General features: G+C 41.2%; 1 protein-coding gene across 23 annotated transcripts in view; it reads right to left on the bottom strand.

Annotated features, from left to right (window-relative positions):
• The window catches only part of LOC105493322 (contactin-associated protein-like 4), a 78,196-nt gene that overhangs the window by 33,856 nt on the left and 29,368 nt on the right, over positions 1-14,972 (bottom strand). For 5 of the 23 annotated variants that reach the window (XM_071082517.1, XM_071082515.1, XM_071082520.1 and 2 more), the window contains exon 4: positions 414-511. The exons of 5 other annotated variants lie outside the window; for them this stretch is intronic. In XM_071082517.1, coding sequence (XP_070938618.1) covers positions 414-511 — 98 coding nt within the window. Of the gene's footprint in view, positions 1-413; positions 6,936-10,344; positions 10,560-14,972 lie in introns of those variants that run through there. 13 more of the 23 variants (XR_011615495.1, XR_011615502.1, XR_011615499.1 and 10 more) reach the window with 9 other exon arrangements.

Here is a 14,972-nt window from a genome sequence, read left to right as displayed (position 1 = left end):
AAATGCACACACACAACCCCACAGACCAACATAAAAATCACAAACACTTTATCACTATACATATAGGTGGGAAAACCCAGACACAGATACATAAGTCCACAAACCTACAGACGTAACAGGTCAGAGATACGGTAGATAATACTCCCAGAGCACATGGCCCCTAGGCCTTCTGCACTCTTCTGCAGGTGTTTCTGCACTCTTAGAAATAACTACCATAATATTATACATACTACATTTTTACTTGTTTTCTTCTTGTCTTCTAGAATGTTGGAGAAGACAGAGATAGGAGTACAGTTTTGTTCACTGAATACCAGGACTTACACAGACACAGCCACACACCCAAAAACAAGGTTTACACAAACCTCATCATAGGCCCACATATACATAATCTTCCAGGAGTGAACTGTTCTTACCCCCATTTCATGTGTGAGAAGAGTGACTCCTAGACCCCAAACCTCTTCCAAAAGGTTGTTCTTCAGCCCGTCCTGATGGAGAAGGTATTTCACGCTACCTAAACACAGGGTACAAAAATTGCTTTTCCACAAAAGCACAAAATGGTAATACAAGGGTACAAAAGAAAGGGCTTAAAAAGTGTAGCATGCACATAATGGTAATAGCTGAAGAAAAAACAGAAAGAAACAGAAAAAGAATTGAAGCAATAAGGACTGATAATTTTCCCCAAATTAGTGAGACACCAAAACACATATTCAGGAATCTCAGAACTTGCCAAGCAACATAAATACCCCAAAATTCACACCTGAGCATACTACATTCAAACCAGAAAAAAATTAGACAAAGAAAAAGCCTTGAAAAGAGTTATAGGAGGAGAAAATCAACACCTAATTATAGAGAAACATTTATATGAGTTAAATTGGACTACCTGAAGGCTTCCTCTGCAAATAAGCACTTTGGTCTCCACAATACTTTATCTTAACCCAGACATTTCCTTTCTATTGATCCCAGGTCTTCAAACTCAACCAATTGTTAACCAGAAAAATTTTAAATCTACCTATGAACTGGAAGCCCCACTTCCAGTTGTCCCACTTGGGACAACTTCAACTGAACCAATGTATTTTTTCGTTTCTAAAGCTTTATTATTTTACGTTTTTAAGTTCATACAGTCATACATCACTTAATGATGGGAATTCATCTGAGAAATGCATCATTAGTAGATTTCCTTATATGGGAACATCTTATAGTACTTATACAAACCTAGATGGAATAGCCTACCCACCTAGGCTATCTGGCCTGGCCTATTGCTCCTAGGCTACAACTCCGTACAGCATGCTACTGCACCAAATATGGTAAGCAGGTAACACAAGGTATTTGTGCACCTAAACATATCCAAACACAGAAAAGGTACAGTAAAAATATTATAATCTTACAGTTCTGTAGTCCTATGTGCAGCCTTCATTGACTGAAATGTCATTATGTAGCACATGATTGTACTTAAATTACTTGCCTGCCAAAATGAGAGGGTAAATATTTCCTTCCTGGCCTGTTTTAATGCAAGGTTGTCTCATCTCAGGCTCAGGTATTCCAAAAAAGTTTGAATCAATGTACTCCTATTATAAGCTCTTCAAATACCATTAGAGTGACCTGAAAACGAGTTTCATTCACTTTCTGAAGCAATAACTTGGGCACTGACCAATCTCATTTACAAAGTGCAATAAGTTACTACTACCTACTGAGCCTCCTGCTAAGCTGGAACTCACCCTGCTCCTCGTTTCACCCATAAAGATGCTGCTGATGTGGACCTGGGGTTGTTGAAGATATGGACATTTTTACTTTTGAGGGCAGTTGTTAACAGAAGTACAGGTCACCTAGAACAATTCCATTTTGATCCATGCTCTCAATTTAAGTCAACACTTTGAGAAGTTTCTCTTCGCTCCTAGCAGTCATAGGTAGAACAAAGTTCCTAGTTTCCTATTCTTGCGGACACAGCTGTCCAGTCATTCCTCAAAACCTTTCCCAAAGATGGCTTTCCCAAGAAGCTAATGAAACTTAAATTCACAGCTCATCACTTGTCCTCACAGGACCCTTCCAAGGCCTGGGAGGGGTCCCAGCAATGTGTTCACCTCATCATTTTGTCTTTTCCTTAAAGAGGACCTGTCAAATCACATAAGCACCAAGTCCACCAGAACTGAACCCTCCCCTGCCATTTTCCTCCCCCACTGATGGCCACCAGGCACTGCCCAAGCAGAAGGTTGGGATGATCTTGTGGGTAATGGTGGTTCTGCTACTCACAGTTCTGGTATAATAAATCAGCCACACTAGAAGAATTTCAGTTTTTTGCTTCAAAAGATGAACTTAATATAATAACCAAATTAGGATATGAGGTCTGAAAAAAGGATGTTTATTCTGATTTATAAAATTATTTATATGAAACGTTCCATGATGTTAATTACACATTTATTAGTTCCTCTTCATTGAAAAGAATAGAGTTACATTAGATAAGGTCTCTCTTATATGGCATGATACATAATAACCAATACCCCTCAGAATAGTGGTTCTCAACTAGAGGTGATTTTGTTTCCCAGGGGATACTTGGCAACGGCTAGAGACATTTTGGGTTGTCACAACTTGAGGAGTGAGGCAGTGTGTGGTACTCCTGGCATCTCGGGGGTGGAGGCCAGGGATGCTGTTAAGCATCCTACAATGTACTGGATGGCAGCCCATAACAAAAAATTATCTGGCCCAAAACATTCGTAGTGCCCAGGTTGAGAATCGCACCTTAAAATAATGGACACATATAGATAAAGAAGCTAGGATTCTCTCTGCAAATGATAAAGCTTTAAACTTTGGAGTAAAGTGTATGATGGCCAAGCTGACAGGTGGCTTACAGAGAGCCACTGTCTGATTTAAACCACCACATCATGATAAAAAGCAATGAAGCCTCTAGACTCTCATGAATCATGGGCCTCTAACGACCCTCACCAGGACTGGCTAAGTGAGAAGGTGCTGGTTTCAGGAGCAGCAGGAAAGGTACTTTGCCTCCCCACTTGTCTGTGCCTGATATCCTCTCACAGTGAGCACAGCCTTTCATTCCATAACGAGGCTTAAAGTGCAAAGACCTCCAGAAGAGAGAACACAGGGACCTACATTCATATTCAAGAGAAAGTGACTCATCACAGACTGGTTTTCCCCTGAGACCAGTTTTCATACAGTGAAAGGCTCTGAACAGCTGAAAATAATGGAGAGGAAGAGAGGACAGCAGGCTCTGATGAGGCCAGGAAGGAGTGAAGAAATGGGCAATAGAGGTCACTGAAGTAAGTGTCACCTATTCTACCAAGTCCTTCTCCCTGAGCCTGCAAGGAGGGAAGAAGGATGCAGAGAAAAAAAATAAGTCACATTCTTGGCCATGAAGATTATAGTCAAGTTCAGCTCAGGTGAAAAAACACCAGGAATGCCTGAAAGAATGGCTGAGACACATTCAGTGCTACCCCACGGCCAGGGCAGGGGAAAAGGGCACTTCCTAGCTGTGGGATCATGCTGAACCTCAATCAGTTCTGGGTGACACCCCCCACCTGACACCTAGCATAGTCCTTGACACACAGTAAAATGTTCAGGCAGTGCTTGTGTGTTGAGTGAATGGAAACTACTCCAGAAGAAGATCTATCAAATCCCTAAAGTGCTCTAAAGATGGTTTGTTCTCCTTGACACCTTTGCTAACACTATTTCCCTCAATTTGGGAGGAAAGTCTTTGTTAGTTTCTTTGCCCGTGTGAATCCTGTTTTGTCTTGCAAAGCCAGTTTGTTTTCTCTGTAAATTCTAAATGTTGGCCTCCAATGTTTTTCCCTCTTTTCTTATAAGCACATTCATGTAGTACTTATCATATTTTCTGTGTATCTTTCATAATGGTGTGAACCCAGAAAATCTGAGACAGATCTCAGTTAACTTAGAAAGCTTATTTTGCCAAGATTGAGGACATGGGTCTATGACACAGCCTCAGGAAGTCCTGATGACATGTACCCAAAGTGGTCGGGGGACAGCTTGGTTTTACACATTTTAGGAAGACATGAGACATCAATCAATACATGTAAGAAGTCCATTGGTTCAGTATGGGAAGGCGGGACAACTTGAAGCAAAGCAGGAAGACTGGAAGTGGGGAGGGGCTTCCAGGAGACACAAAGGGTTGCATTCTTTTGAGTTTCTGATTAGCCTTTCCAAAGGAGGCAATCAGATATGCATCTATCTTAGTGAGCAGAGGGATGACTTTGAATAGAATGGGAGGCAGGTTTGCCCTAAGCAGTTTCCAGCTTGAGTTTTTCCTTAGTGATTTTGGCGGCCCAAGATATTTTCCTTTCACAGGGTGCTTACTTCCAAAAAAGATTTGAGGGAGGCTTTCAAATTCACAACAAAAATAATAGAGTTTTAAATAAAGAATTTAAAAGGGAGGTCTCAGAAATAATTTAAGAAGAAAAAAATCATTGTACCAAGAGGCTGGGATAAAGCAGTTACCAGCAATTTCTGGAGGCCAAGGCAAAAAGATAAACATACAAGGCATGTAGAGAGTTTGCAATGTCTGATAAAAGAAAAGCCATAGTTCCTTGAAGTCAGAATATTTTTTTTCTGATGTTAAATTCTAGGAGGAATTTGCTCCCAGTTTTTCATATATGCTGCCCAAGTTGTCATTTTACATGTTTATCTCATGACCAGAGTTCCTTAGGACAAAGACTATGTCAGTGAAGCAGAAGTTAACAAGAGAAAAACAACTTTTCCTGTATTTGGCTGACTCACTCCAAGGCCAGCAATAGGCAGGGCCCTGGCAGAGCCTTGATAATACTATCTGAAAAGCCAGAGCCCAAAGGAATGAGCTCCAGGGACTCTCCCAACACCCCTCACCCCAGAGCGAGGATAAGAAAACAGAATTCTTTTCTCATAACTATTTCTACAAACACCTGGTTTTACAAGTTTTGTAAGTTCCTGTTTTCCCTACAGTGCAACTGCAAGGTCACAAGCTCTGCTTGGGTTGTGAGACCGATCATAATTTAGTTAACTGCCTTTGTTCTGCTTCTGTAAGCCTGCTTGCCTGCTGCATGAGTTTTGTGCCATCAAATTCCCGCCATGCCATTCAAACTAGCCAGCCCCCTTTCAGAAATGTGTATAAAAGTCAAGCCCTATCTTTGTTTGGAGCTCAGCCTTTGGATGTTAATCTGCTGAATCGATGGCCACCTAATGAAGTCCTCCTGTTCCACCCATTAGTCTCTCCAGTCTCCTGATTCCTGTAACAGTAGGCTACATTTACCTGATAAAAGCCTATATAACATTGTAAGTACTCAAATATTTGCTGATGAATATGATTTTCTTGCTAGTCTGCATATTCCAGTGTATCTCAAGATCCTAAGATTATCGGAGTAAGAGATTCATCAAATCTCTTAGCAGGAAAACCATTTGATTCCACCCCTCGGTCCCCAGTCATGGGCAATGATGGGATTTAAAGACTCACTCCAATGCCACCGGTACCTGATTGGAGTGAGGGGCTGGAAGGTCAGGCTGGCCCTATCTTCATGCTTCCCTCTCCCTTTCCCTATTGGTTCCTTCCTTGTTTAGGTGATTGTCTTTTTGTCTTTCTGTCTCTAGCACAGATTCTCTGTCCCTTTGGGCATTAAGGCTTTGTCTTATTGCCCTTTGATTCTCTGTGATAATTCCATGGTGCTTTGTACAAAGAAACAGACTTTTCTAATGTAAGGAAACTGAATTGGAAAGAGGTTCCAGAGCAGGCCTTTTCATCATCAGCCTTGCTCCTGTCTGACAAACCCTTAAGAATAGAAATGTACCCTCAAGTGTAGAAGACCAGCCCTTCCTACACCACGCAAGTGACCTAGAAAGCTTAAAATTCAGGTCACTAAACGAGTTGAAGACTCAAGAGTCAGAAGATCATTTACTCTCCCTTGTTTCCATATGTACCCCAAAAGTACCCTGGGCAACCCTTCAGCAAAAAAGCCATTTGTACTTAGTAGGTGCTCAGTAAATGCTAAAATAAGGCCATAGCATAGCTACCTTGAACACAGTAGGTACTCTATAAATAACTGTTAAATTGAGAAAGTCATGGCACATTATCTTTGTACACAATAGGTGTTCAATACATATCTATTCAACATAAAAGTTTGTAGTATATCTGCTTTGCATATAGTAGGTGCTCAATAAGTATTTTCTACATTAAGGTGATTGTAAGATAAGTGCCTTGCATACAATAAGCTCCCAGGAAATGGCTATTGAATGGAATAGTCGTGGACACTTTCTCTTTAGAGAACCCAGGTAGAGGTGACATTAATCAGCCCTGAGGCACAGATCCATGAATGGAAATGCACATCTCCAGGTAGCACTTTGGAGTGTGCTGGGGAGGTGTGCGAGAGTAGGCCGGGAGCACTGCGGTCATTCGGGACACTGCCAACCCACTGCTGGCTCCCCGGGTAAAGCAATTGGAATCCATTCTCCACTGGGGGAGGGAAACAGCCGCCACCTCTAGTTGTCACTTCGGGGCCTCACCTGGAACTCCTGCCACAGCCCTCTCCCAGGGCATCCACCCACCTGAACTTCTCCAGTTCTGGAGAGTAGCTGGCAGAACAAAAGCAAAAATTGGCTTCCGATTGCTTTCCTGAGAGACAACAACCCGGAGGAGGCTGGGGAGCTGGGCTGGGACCCAGCTGTGCTGTCCTTCACAGCCCGACCTCCTCACCCGGCTAAGGCTCTGGACTGCAGTGCTGGGGAAGCAGCAGGATCCCCACTCACCACTCCCCTGGATCCCCAGACTGGCAGAGTGGGCGCTTCACTGGGTGGGGCGGGGTGAGGGTGCTGTATTAACCCTTGAAGGAGGGAGGCTGGAGGGAAGGATAATAGGGGACCCCACAACCGAGATCCAAATCAAAGTCACAGTGTGAATCGCCCCTGGGTGACCCCAAGTGCGGTGGGACTGTCCTGGGGGTGGAGTCCCCTGGCAAGGCCCTGCCCGTCCGTCCCCCTCCCCTAACCATGGCCAAGGGGGAGGAGGCCACCCACGGCGGTGGGCAGGTCCGTGGGAGACCCCGCCGCTCAGACACGCACTGGGCTGTCAGTGGCTTGGCCTTGGGGGTGGCGGGGCAGCAGAGTGAGCGAGGAAGTCTCATCTCTTCTCGTCTCTTCCTTTCTCCCTGCTTCTCTGGAGCCTGCAGGCCTCCTAGTGGTGCTGGGAGAGGAAGCCAGCGGGAGAACTGCTGACCCAGGTGGGGCCCCAGAGCGCCTTTGTCTGTGGCCACGGCCCAGCCAGCGAGCTCCTCAATGTATTTCTCCAATGTATTTGATTGATGTCTCGTGTCTCCCTAAAATGTCCAGGCTGCACCTGACCACCTTGGGCACATGTTCTCAGGACCTCCTCGGGGCCATGTCATGGGCCGTGGTCCCTCATATTTGGCTCCAAATAAATCTCTTCAAATATTTTACAGAGTTTGACTCTTTTCATCAACACAAAGAAGAAAAATGACAAAGCTGAGCATTAGACAAAAAAAAGAATGAAGGTTAAATAAAACAAATTTAAATAGGAGAAAGACATTGATCCACTAATACAGTTGGAGATTTCACTACCTCTCTCTATTGGTATAAGGAGAGCCAGCAGGCGGAAAAGCAGGAAGTACATAATGAATTGAACAGCACCATCAAACAACTGGACTTAATTCAAAAATAGAAAATTCAGTCAGCAACTGCAGAATAGACATTTTTCTCAGGTTCACATGGAACATTCACCAAGATGGCCCATATTCTGGAATTTAAACACATCTTAACAAATTTGAAAGAACAGAACTAATACAAAACATGCTGTCAGACTAACATGGCACCAATTCAGAAATCATTAATGGAAAGATAGCTTGAAAACCCACAAATGCTTGGGAGGTTAAACAATATGCCTCTATAAAATGTAAGGATCCAAGTTGTTTCAAGATATGTTAAAATTATTTCTAATTAAATAAAAATATAACATCAAAATTTGTGGAATGCAGCAAAAGACTAGAAGAAAATTTATACTACTGAGTACATATGATACAAAAATATATATATTCTGTGTCTAAACCTTAGAAAACTAAAAACTGAAGAGGCAACTGAACCCAAAGAAAGCACAGGCAATAAATAACAAGAGAAGCAATAAATGAAATTATGGAAAACCAATAGAAAAAAATCAACAAAAGCTAAAGTTGGTCTTGTCAAATGAACAATAAAATGGACAAATGTCTACTCAAGGTAACTGAGAAAAAAAGAGAAGACAAAAATTATTAATATGTCAAATAAAAGGGGGGAAATGAAAATTAAAAAGCATTTGACGAAATCCAACATCCATTATGACAGCAAACTAAAAATAGAAACTTCTCTCTTTGAGAAACAACACCTACAAGAAACCTGCAGTTACCATGATGTTGGAAATAAATGCTCAGTGCCACAAAGTGAAACTAGCACTCAGGCAAAAGTTTTCTCGGGAAGGCAAATTTGCTTCTGCAGCAGAAGGGTGCTGCTTGTGTCAATCACGATCACAAGAGCACAATGAACAAAGGAGGAAAAGGGCTTTTATTCCTAATGTAACCCCTACCTCTGTGTCACTCCCCCATGGGGCTGGGCTCAGACCGGACATTCTAAGTTGACACGATTGGATATTTGTGAATACTTTCCCAAATAAGGAAGGGAAGGTGGATGTGAGTTACAGTGGTGGGACGTGAGGTTTTGAAGGGAGGAAGGGAGGAGTGGGTAACCAAGGGAACAGATGTGAGTTATTGATTAGAGCTGACGGGAAGGTTGTTTACAGTAACTAGGGGCAAGGAAGAATAGAGAACAAGAAATTTGAGTTTGAGAACAAAGAACAAGGAAGTTAACAGGCTAAACCTTTGAAGAGGAATTTATTGTATCCTAGAATCACACTGTTGGTGAGAAGCTAGATGCTTTCCTGGGAACATGACAAAGAAGGCGAGGAAGTTGCCTCTTACCAAACAAGGCGAGGAAGTTAACATTGCTCTAGAAGTCCTAGCTAATGCAGTAAGACAAGGAAAGGAAACAAATGCTATACAGATTGGGAATGTCTTTGTTGCACATATCATTGTCTATGTAGAAAATCTAAAAACAGGCCAGGCACGGTGGTTCATGCATGTAATCCCAGCACTTTGGGAGGCTGAGGCAGGCAAATCACGAGGCCAGGGGTTTGAGACCAGCCTGGCCAACATGGTGAAACCCCATCTCTAGTAAAAATACAAAAAATTAGTTGGGTGTGGTGGTGGACACCTGTAATCCCAGCTACTTGGGAGGCTGAGGCAGGAGAATCGCTTGAACCTGGGAGGCAGAGGTTGCAGTGAGCTGACATTGTGTCACTGCATTCCAGCCTGGGCAACAGTGTGAGACTCCATCTCAAAAAATATATAAAAAAAGAAAAAAGAAAAAAGAAAATCTAAAAGCATCCACAACAACAAAGAAAACTCCTGGAACTACTAAGAGTATAACAAAGTTGAAGTAAAAGGTTAATATAAAAAAGTCAACTGCTTTCCTACAGTCACACAAATTGTAAACTGATCTTTGGTAAAAAACATAAACAGAAAAAAAAAACAAAAACAAAAAAAACCATAGGGAATCCAATGATTAAAAGATAGCAACAAATAGTATGATAACTATATGAAAATAGTATATAACCACATGAAAAACAATTAATCTACACATACACCTAACACTTTTCACAAAAATTGACTCAAAACAGAACACTGGCATAATCATAAGATGCAAAAGTCTATAACTTTTATAAGATAACATAGGAAAAAATCTAGATGGCCTGGGGTTTTCTGATAAATTTTTAAATAATTGTAAGTTTGACTTCATTAAAATAAAAAAAAAAACTCTTCTTCTTGAAAAAATGTTGATAAGTGAATGAAAAGACAAGCCGCAAACTGGGAGAAATTCTTTGCAAAACACTTATCTGATAAACAACTGGCATCCAAAAATAAAAAAGAATAATTAAAACTTAACGATAATAATATAAACGACAAAACTAGAAATGGGCGAAAGATAGGCACATACACATCACCAAAGATTTAGAGATGGAAAATAAAAAGATGCTCAACATGATATGACATTAGGTAATTAAAATATAACTGAAAGAGATGTCAGTACACACGTATTGGATTGCTACATTTCACAACACGGAAAACACCAAATGATAATGAAGATGGTGAACAACTAATTCTCATTCCATGGTGATGGAAATGGAAAATCGTACACCTACTTTGGAAGATAGTTTCTTATAAAACAAAACAGGCACTTGCAGATGTGTGGTTCTGATGTTGACACTGATGGTGGGTGGCACATATGTCAAGAGAGTATAAAAAGGCTCATACTCACATGATTGAGGGCTCAGGGAGAGCAAAGGAGGCCTCTCCAGCAGGTGTGAAATGACTGGAGGCAGCAAGGGGAAAAGCTCAACCTGGGTGTTCATTGTGGTTATCAGGTGAGGTCAGAGCAATGGGGCAGGGCCCTGTGTGTTTGGAATCTCCTGCTTGCTCTATAAGAAACCCACCATCAGGCTTTCTCATCTGCTTGTCCAGGTGTGGGGTGCTCTAGGAAAAGAGAGGTGACACTTAAGCTGTCGTCGGCCAGACATAAAAAAAATGTGCAGTGTGACTACTCATTATCATAAGACCAAACATGGCTAAGAAAAATAGGTGTTCACAATTGCTTGTTCTTTTTTTTTTTTTTTTTTTTGAGACGGAGTCTCGCTCTGTCGCCCAGGCTGGAGTGCAGTGGCGTGATCTCGGCTCACTGCAAGCTCCGCCTCCCGGGTTCACGCCATTCTCCTGCCTCAGCCTCCCGAGTAGCTGGGACTACAGGCGCCCACAACCGCACCCGGCTAATTTTTTGTATTTTTAGTAGAGACGGGGTTTCACCGTGGTCTCGATCTCCTGACCTTGTGATCCGCCCGCCTCGGCCTCTCAAAGTGCTGGGATTACAGGCGTGAGCCACTGCGCCTGGCTTTCCAATTTCTTTCTAAGATTACAAGGGGCATCACAGTTTGGTGATGACTATTTAGGTACAACACCAAATGCGCAATCCATTAAAGAAAAAAATTGTTAAACTGGTCTTCATTAAAATTAAATCTTTCGGCTCCACAAAAGATATTGTGAAAAGAAGAAAAAGAGAAACCACAGACTGAAAGATTTGCAAAAGACATCTAATACATGACTATTGTCCAAAACATATAAATATCTCTTAAAACTCAACAAAAAGGAAACAACATGACTCAAAAAAAAAAAAGGGCCAAATACCTTAAGACACCTCAGTAAAGAAGATATACAGATAAAAATAAACATATCAGAAGATGCTTCATATCATATTTTATCAGAGAAATGCAAATTCAAGCAACAACAGATATCAATTCTTAACTATTATTGAATAGGTATAGGTATAAACTCAATTTAAACCTATTATTTGGCCATGATTGAATGGCCAAAATCCATAATACTGAAAACAGCAAATGCTGGTGAAATCGCGGAGAAACAGAAACTCTCATTTATGGTGAGTAAGGATGTAAAATTATGCAGCCAGTTTGAAAGAAGGTTTGCAGTTTCTTACAAAACTAAAAATCCCCTTCCAATAATATCCAGTAATCATGATTCTTGGTATTTGCTCAAAGGAGTTGAAAAATTATGTTCACCCCAAAGCTTGTACATGGATGTTTATAAATCTTTATTTATAATTGCGAAAACTTGAAAGCAGCCAAGATGTCCTTCAGTGAATGAAAAGATAAACTATGGTACATCCACAAAATTGAATATTGTTAATTTTTAAAAAATTTTTGAGATGAAGTCTCACTCTGTCACCCAGGCTGGAGTGCAGTGGCACGATCTCGACTCACTGCATCCTCCACCTCCTGGGTTCAAGAGATTCTTCTGCCTCAGCCTCCCAAGTAGCTGGGACTATAGGTGCGTGCCACCATGCCTGGCTAATTTTTTGTGTTTTCAGTAGAGATGAGGTTTCACTGTGTTAGCCAGGATGGTCTCGATTTCCTGACCCCGTGATCCACCTGTCTCAGCTCCCAAAGTGCTGGGATTACAGGCATGAGCCATCATGCCTGGCCCACATGCATATTTCATAAATTCTTTTGTTCTAAACCTTATCACAAGTTACAAATTTCTGCCTTGCCCTATACTTCCTCTTTCTTACACAATGAATAATTTTAGTATAGTACAAAAAATTACCACAAAATATGCTTTCTCATATGAAATTATTCTCTTTTCTTTTTAAACTTTCTTGCTAGAAATACATCTTCATATCCATAACTTTCTTTACATCTCTCCTACTTACTGGTTTCTATCTTGTGATTTTTTTTCCCCAATTCCGTATTTGACAACAGCCTTTCAATAATCTTTAAGTTCGACAAAATTATTCTTTATCTCAACAAAGAACACATATTTATAGCTTTCAGAGTGAGACCTTAGCTCTACAAAAAATAAAAAAATTAGCTGGGTGTGGAGGCATGTGCCTGTTAGTCCCAGCTACTTAAAAGGCTTAGGTGGGAGGACTTCTTGAGCCTGGGAGGTCAAGGCTGCAGTGAGCTGAGATTGAGCCAGTGCACTCCAGCCCAGGCAACAAAATGAGACCTTGTCTCTCACACACAGAAATACATATATTTGGCTGGGCATAGTGGCTCATGCCTGTAATTCCAGCACTTTGGGAGGCCGAGGTGGGGGGATCATGAGGCCAGGAGATTGAGACCACCCTGGCTAACATGGTGAAACCCCGTCTCTACTAAAAATACAAAAAATTAGCCAGGCGTGGTGGCGGGTGCCTATAGTCCCAGCTACTCAGGAGGCTGAGGCACAAGAATGGCATGAACCCGGGAGGCAGAGCTTGCAGTGAGCCGAGATCATGCCACTATGCTCCAGCCTGGGCAACAGAGCGAGATTCCGTCTCCAAAAAAAAAAAAAAATATATATATATATATATATATATATATATATATTTTTTTTTTGCACACTTTATATACAGAATTATACATATGTTAATTAAAAATTTTAAATTTTAACCACATGCAGTGGCTCATGCCTGTGATCCCAGCATTTGGGAGGCTGAGGTGGAAGGATTGCTTGAACAAAGGAGTTTGAGGCCAGCCTGGGCAACATAGTGAGACTCTGTCTCTACAAAAATATTTTTAAAAAATTAGCCAGGCTTGGTAATACACACGTGTAGTCCCAGCTACCCAGAAGACTGAGCTGGGAGAACTGCTTGAACCCAAGAGTTTGAGACTGCAGTGAGCTGTGTTCACACTACCGTACTCCTGGGTGACAGAGCAAGACCCTGTTTCTCAAAAAACAAAAAAACCTTAAAATTAAAAAAATTAAAAATAAATGTTTGTCACATTAAATTTTATTAAAAATCTAGGAAGTGAGAAATATTGAACTGTCTGTCATGTATCTGTGTTTTATAAATGAGAAATATTGTATAACTTTTAGAAATATGTTTTCACATTTGTATGTATATTAATAGTCCCCCAAATATTTAGTTTTTCTACAAAATTTCAGAAGTCACAAACAAACCTATGTTCAGCAATTTATTTTTTATATTATTTGGAAATGACCCACACATTTAATGAGTATCGATTGTTAAATTTAACAGGAATTTAAAAGTTTAAATTACATGAAAAGTTTATACATTTTTACCTCATTTATATCTACCTAGAATACTAGAATGTTAACAGTTTACCTAGAAGACTCATGATAGCTGGGATATTAGACAGAGCTAGTTAGCATTTCAAGTTATTTCCTTGGTAGTCATTTTTATATCATGTTATTATCACGTGTTCACCTACATAAGAACCTTAAAGTAAAAAATATAGGGGTATTTTGTCAACAACTCAGAAGATTACAGCTATTTTCATTAAACTAACAATACTAAGTTAGTCTTACTTATCAAAAAATTATGTAAACAAAAATCATTCTGCTTTAGGTTGTGTTTATAGTTTTCTACTCCGTCTTCTCAAAGCCTGACACTTTAAAACACTTATCAGAGACAAATATTAAGCCATTTGGCCAGTAAACCCTGGCAAAAAGCATGTTGACAATTTTTAATTAAATCATATGAATTTTTATTCACTAGTAATTTTTAAATCAACTTTTTTGTTAAAAATTTACTTGTCATGTGACCTAAAAGGCATTTGGGTGCCTCTATATATTTTATATGAGCGCTCATTTATCCTCAAAAAGTTTCTGGCTAACTACACCAGATTTTACCATGTAGACATAACATAAAAACATAATATGTATGATAGAGGCGGGAGGCAGAGAAACTCTGGGCAGATAAGGGCGGGTCCCCAGTGAAGCCCCACCTTTGAGCCAAAAAGCCTGAAACCCACGACCCAAAGTGAGAACTTCTATCCCTCTTTGCCTGCTCTCTCCCAATTGGTTCTTGCTGAATAATGTCTTTTTACCAATCAAATGTCACCTTTTCCAAAACTACCCACTGGCCCACTCCGCCCCCATCCTGTTCCTAGAAAGACCCCAGACACAGTCAGTAGAGGGGAGAGAAGTGGCTTGACTAGAGAGAGGTGACTTGACTTCAGAGGGACAGCTGGACTTCGGAGGAGAGGCAGCTTGACTTCAGAGAAGAGCCTGCTGGAGACGGCTGGACTTCAGAGGAAGATTACCTGCCTGTTGCGTCCCTTCTCCAGTTCCTCTCTCTGCTGAGAATCACTTCTATTGCTAAATAAAATTCTCCTCCACCATCCTTCAAGTGTCCGCATAGCCTTACACTGCTTAGATGCCAGACAGCAGCTCGGAACCCATGGAGTGCAGGTACCCAAAAAAGGCTGTCACAACTGGCCCTTTGCCCTCGCTGGTAGAGGGCAGCTGCCCCACTTGGTGGGGCAAGGGGCCCACTCAGGTGATAACACACCGCTGTCCATGGATGGCAGAGCTAAGATAGCATTGTAACGTGCCCTCTGGGGCTTTGGGGTTGCAGGCACCCCGAGCTGGGCG

Source organism: Macaca nemestrina, chromosome 17 (assembly GCF_043159975.1).
Source record: "Macaca nemestrina isolate mMacNem1 chromosome 17, mMacNem.hap1, whole genome shotgun sequence".
Lineage (NCBI taxonomy): Eukaryota > Metazoa > Chordata > Mammalia > Primates > Cercopithecidae > Macaca > Macaca nemestrina.
This window is presented reverse-complemented; position numbering and strand designations above follow the sequence as displayed.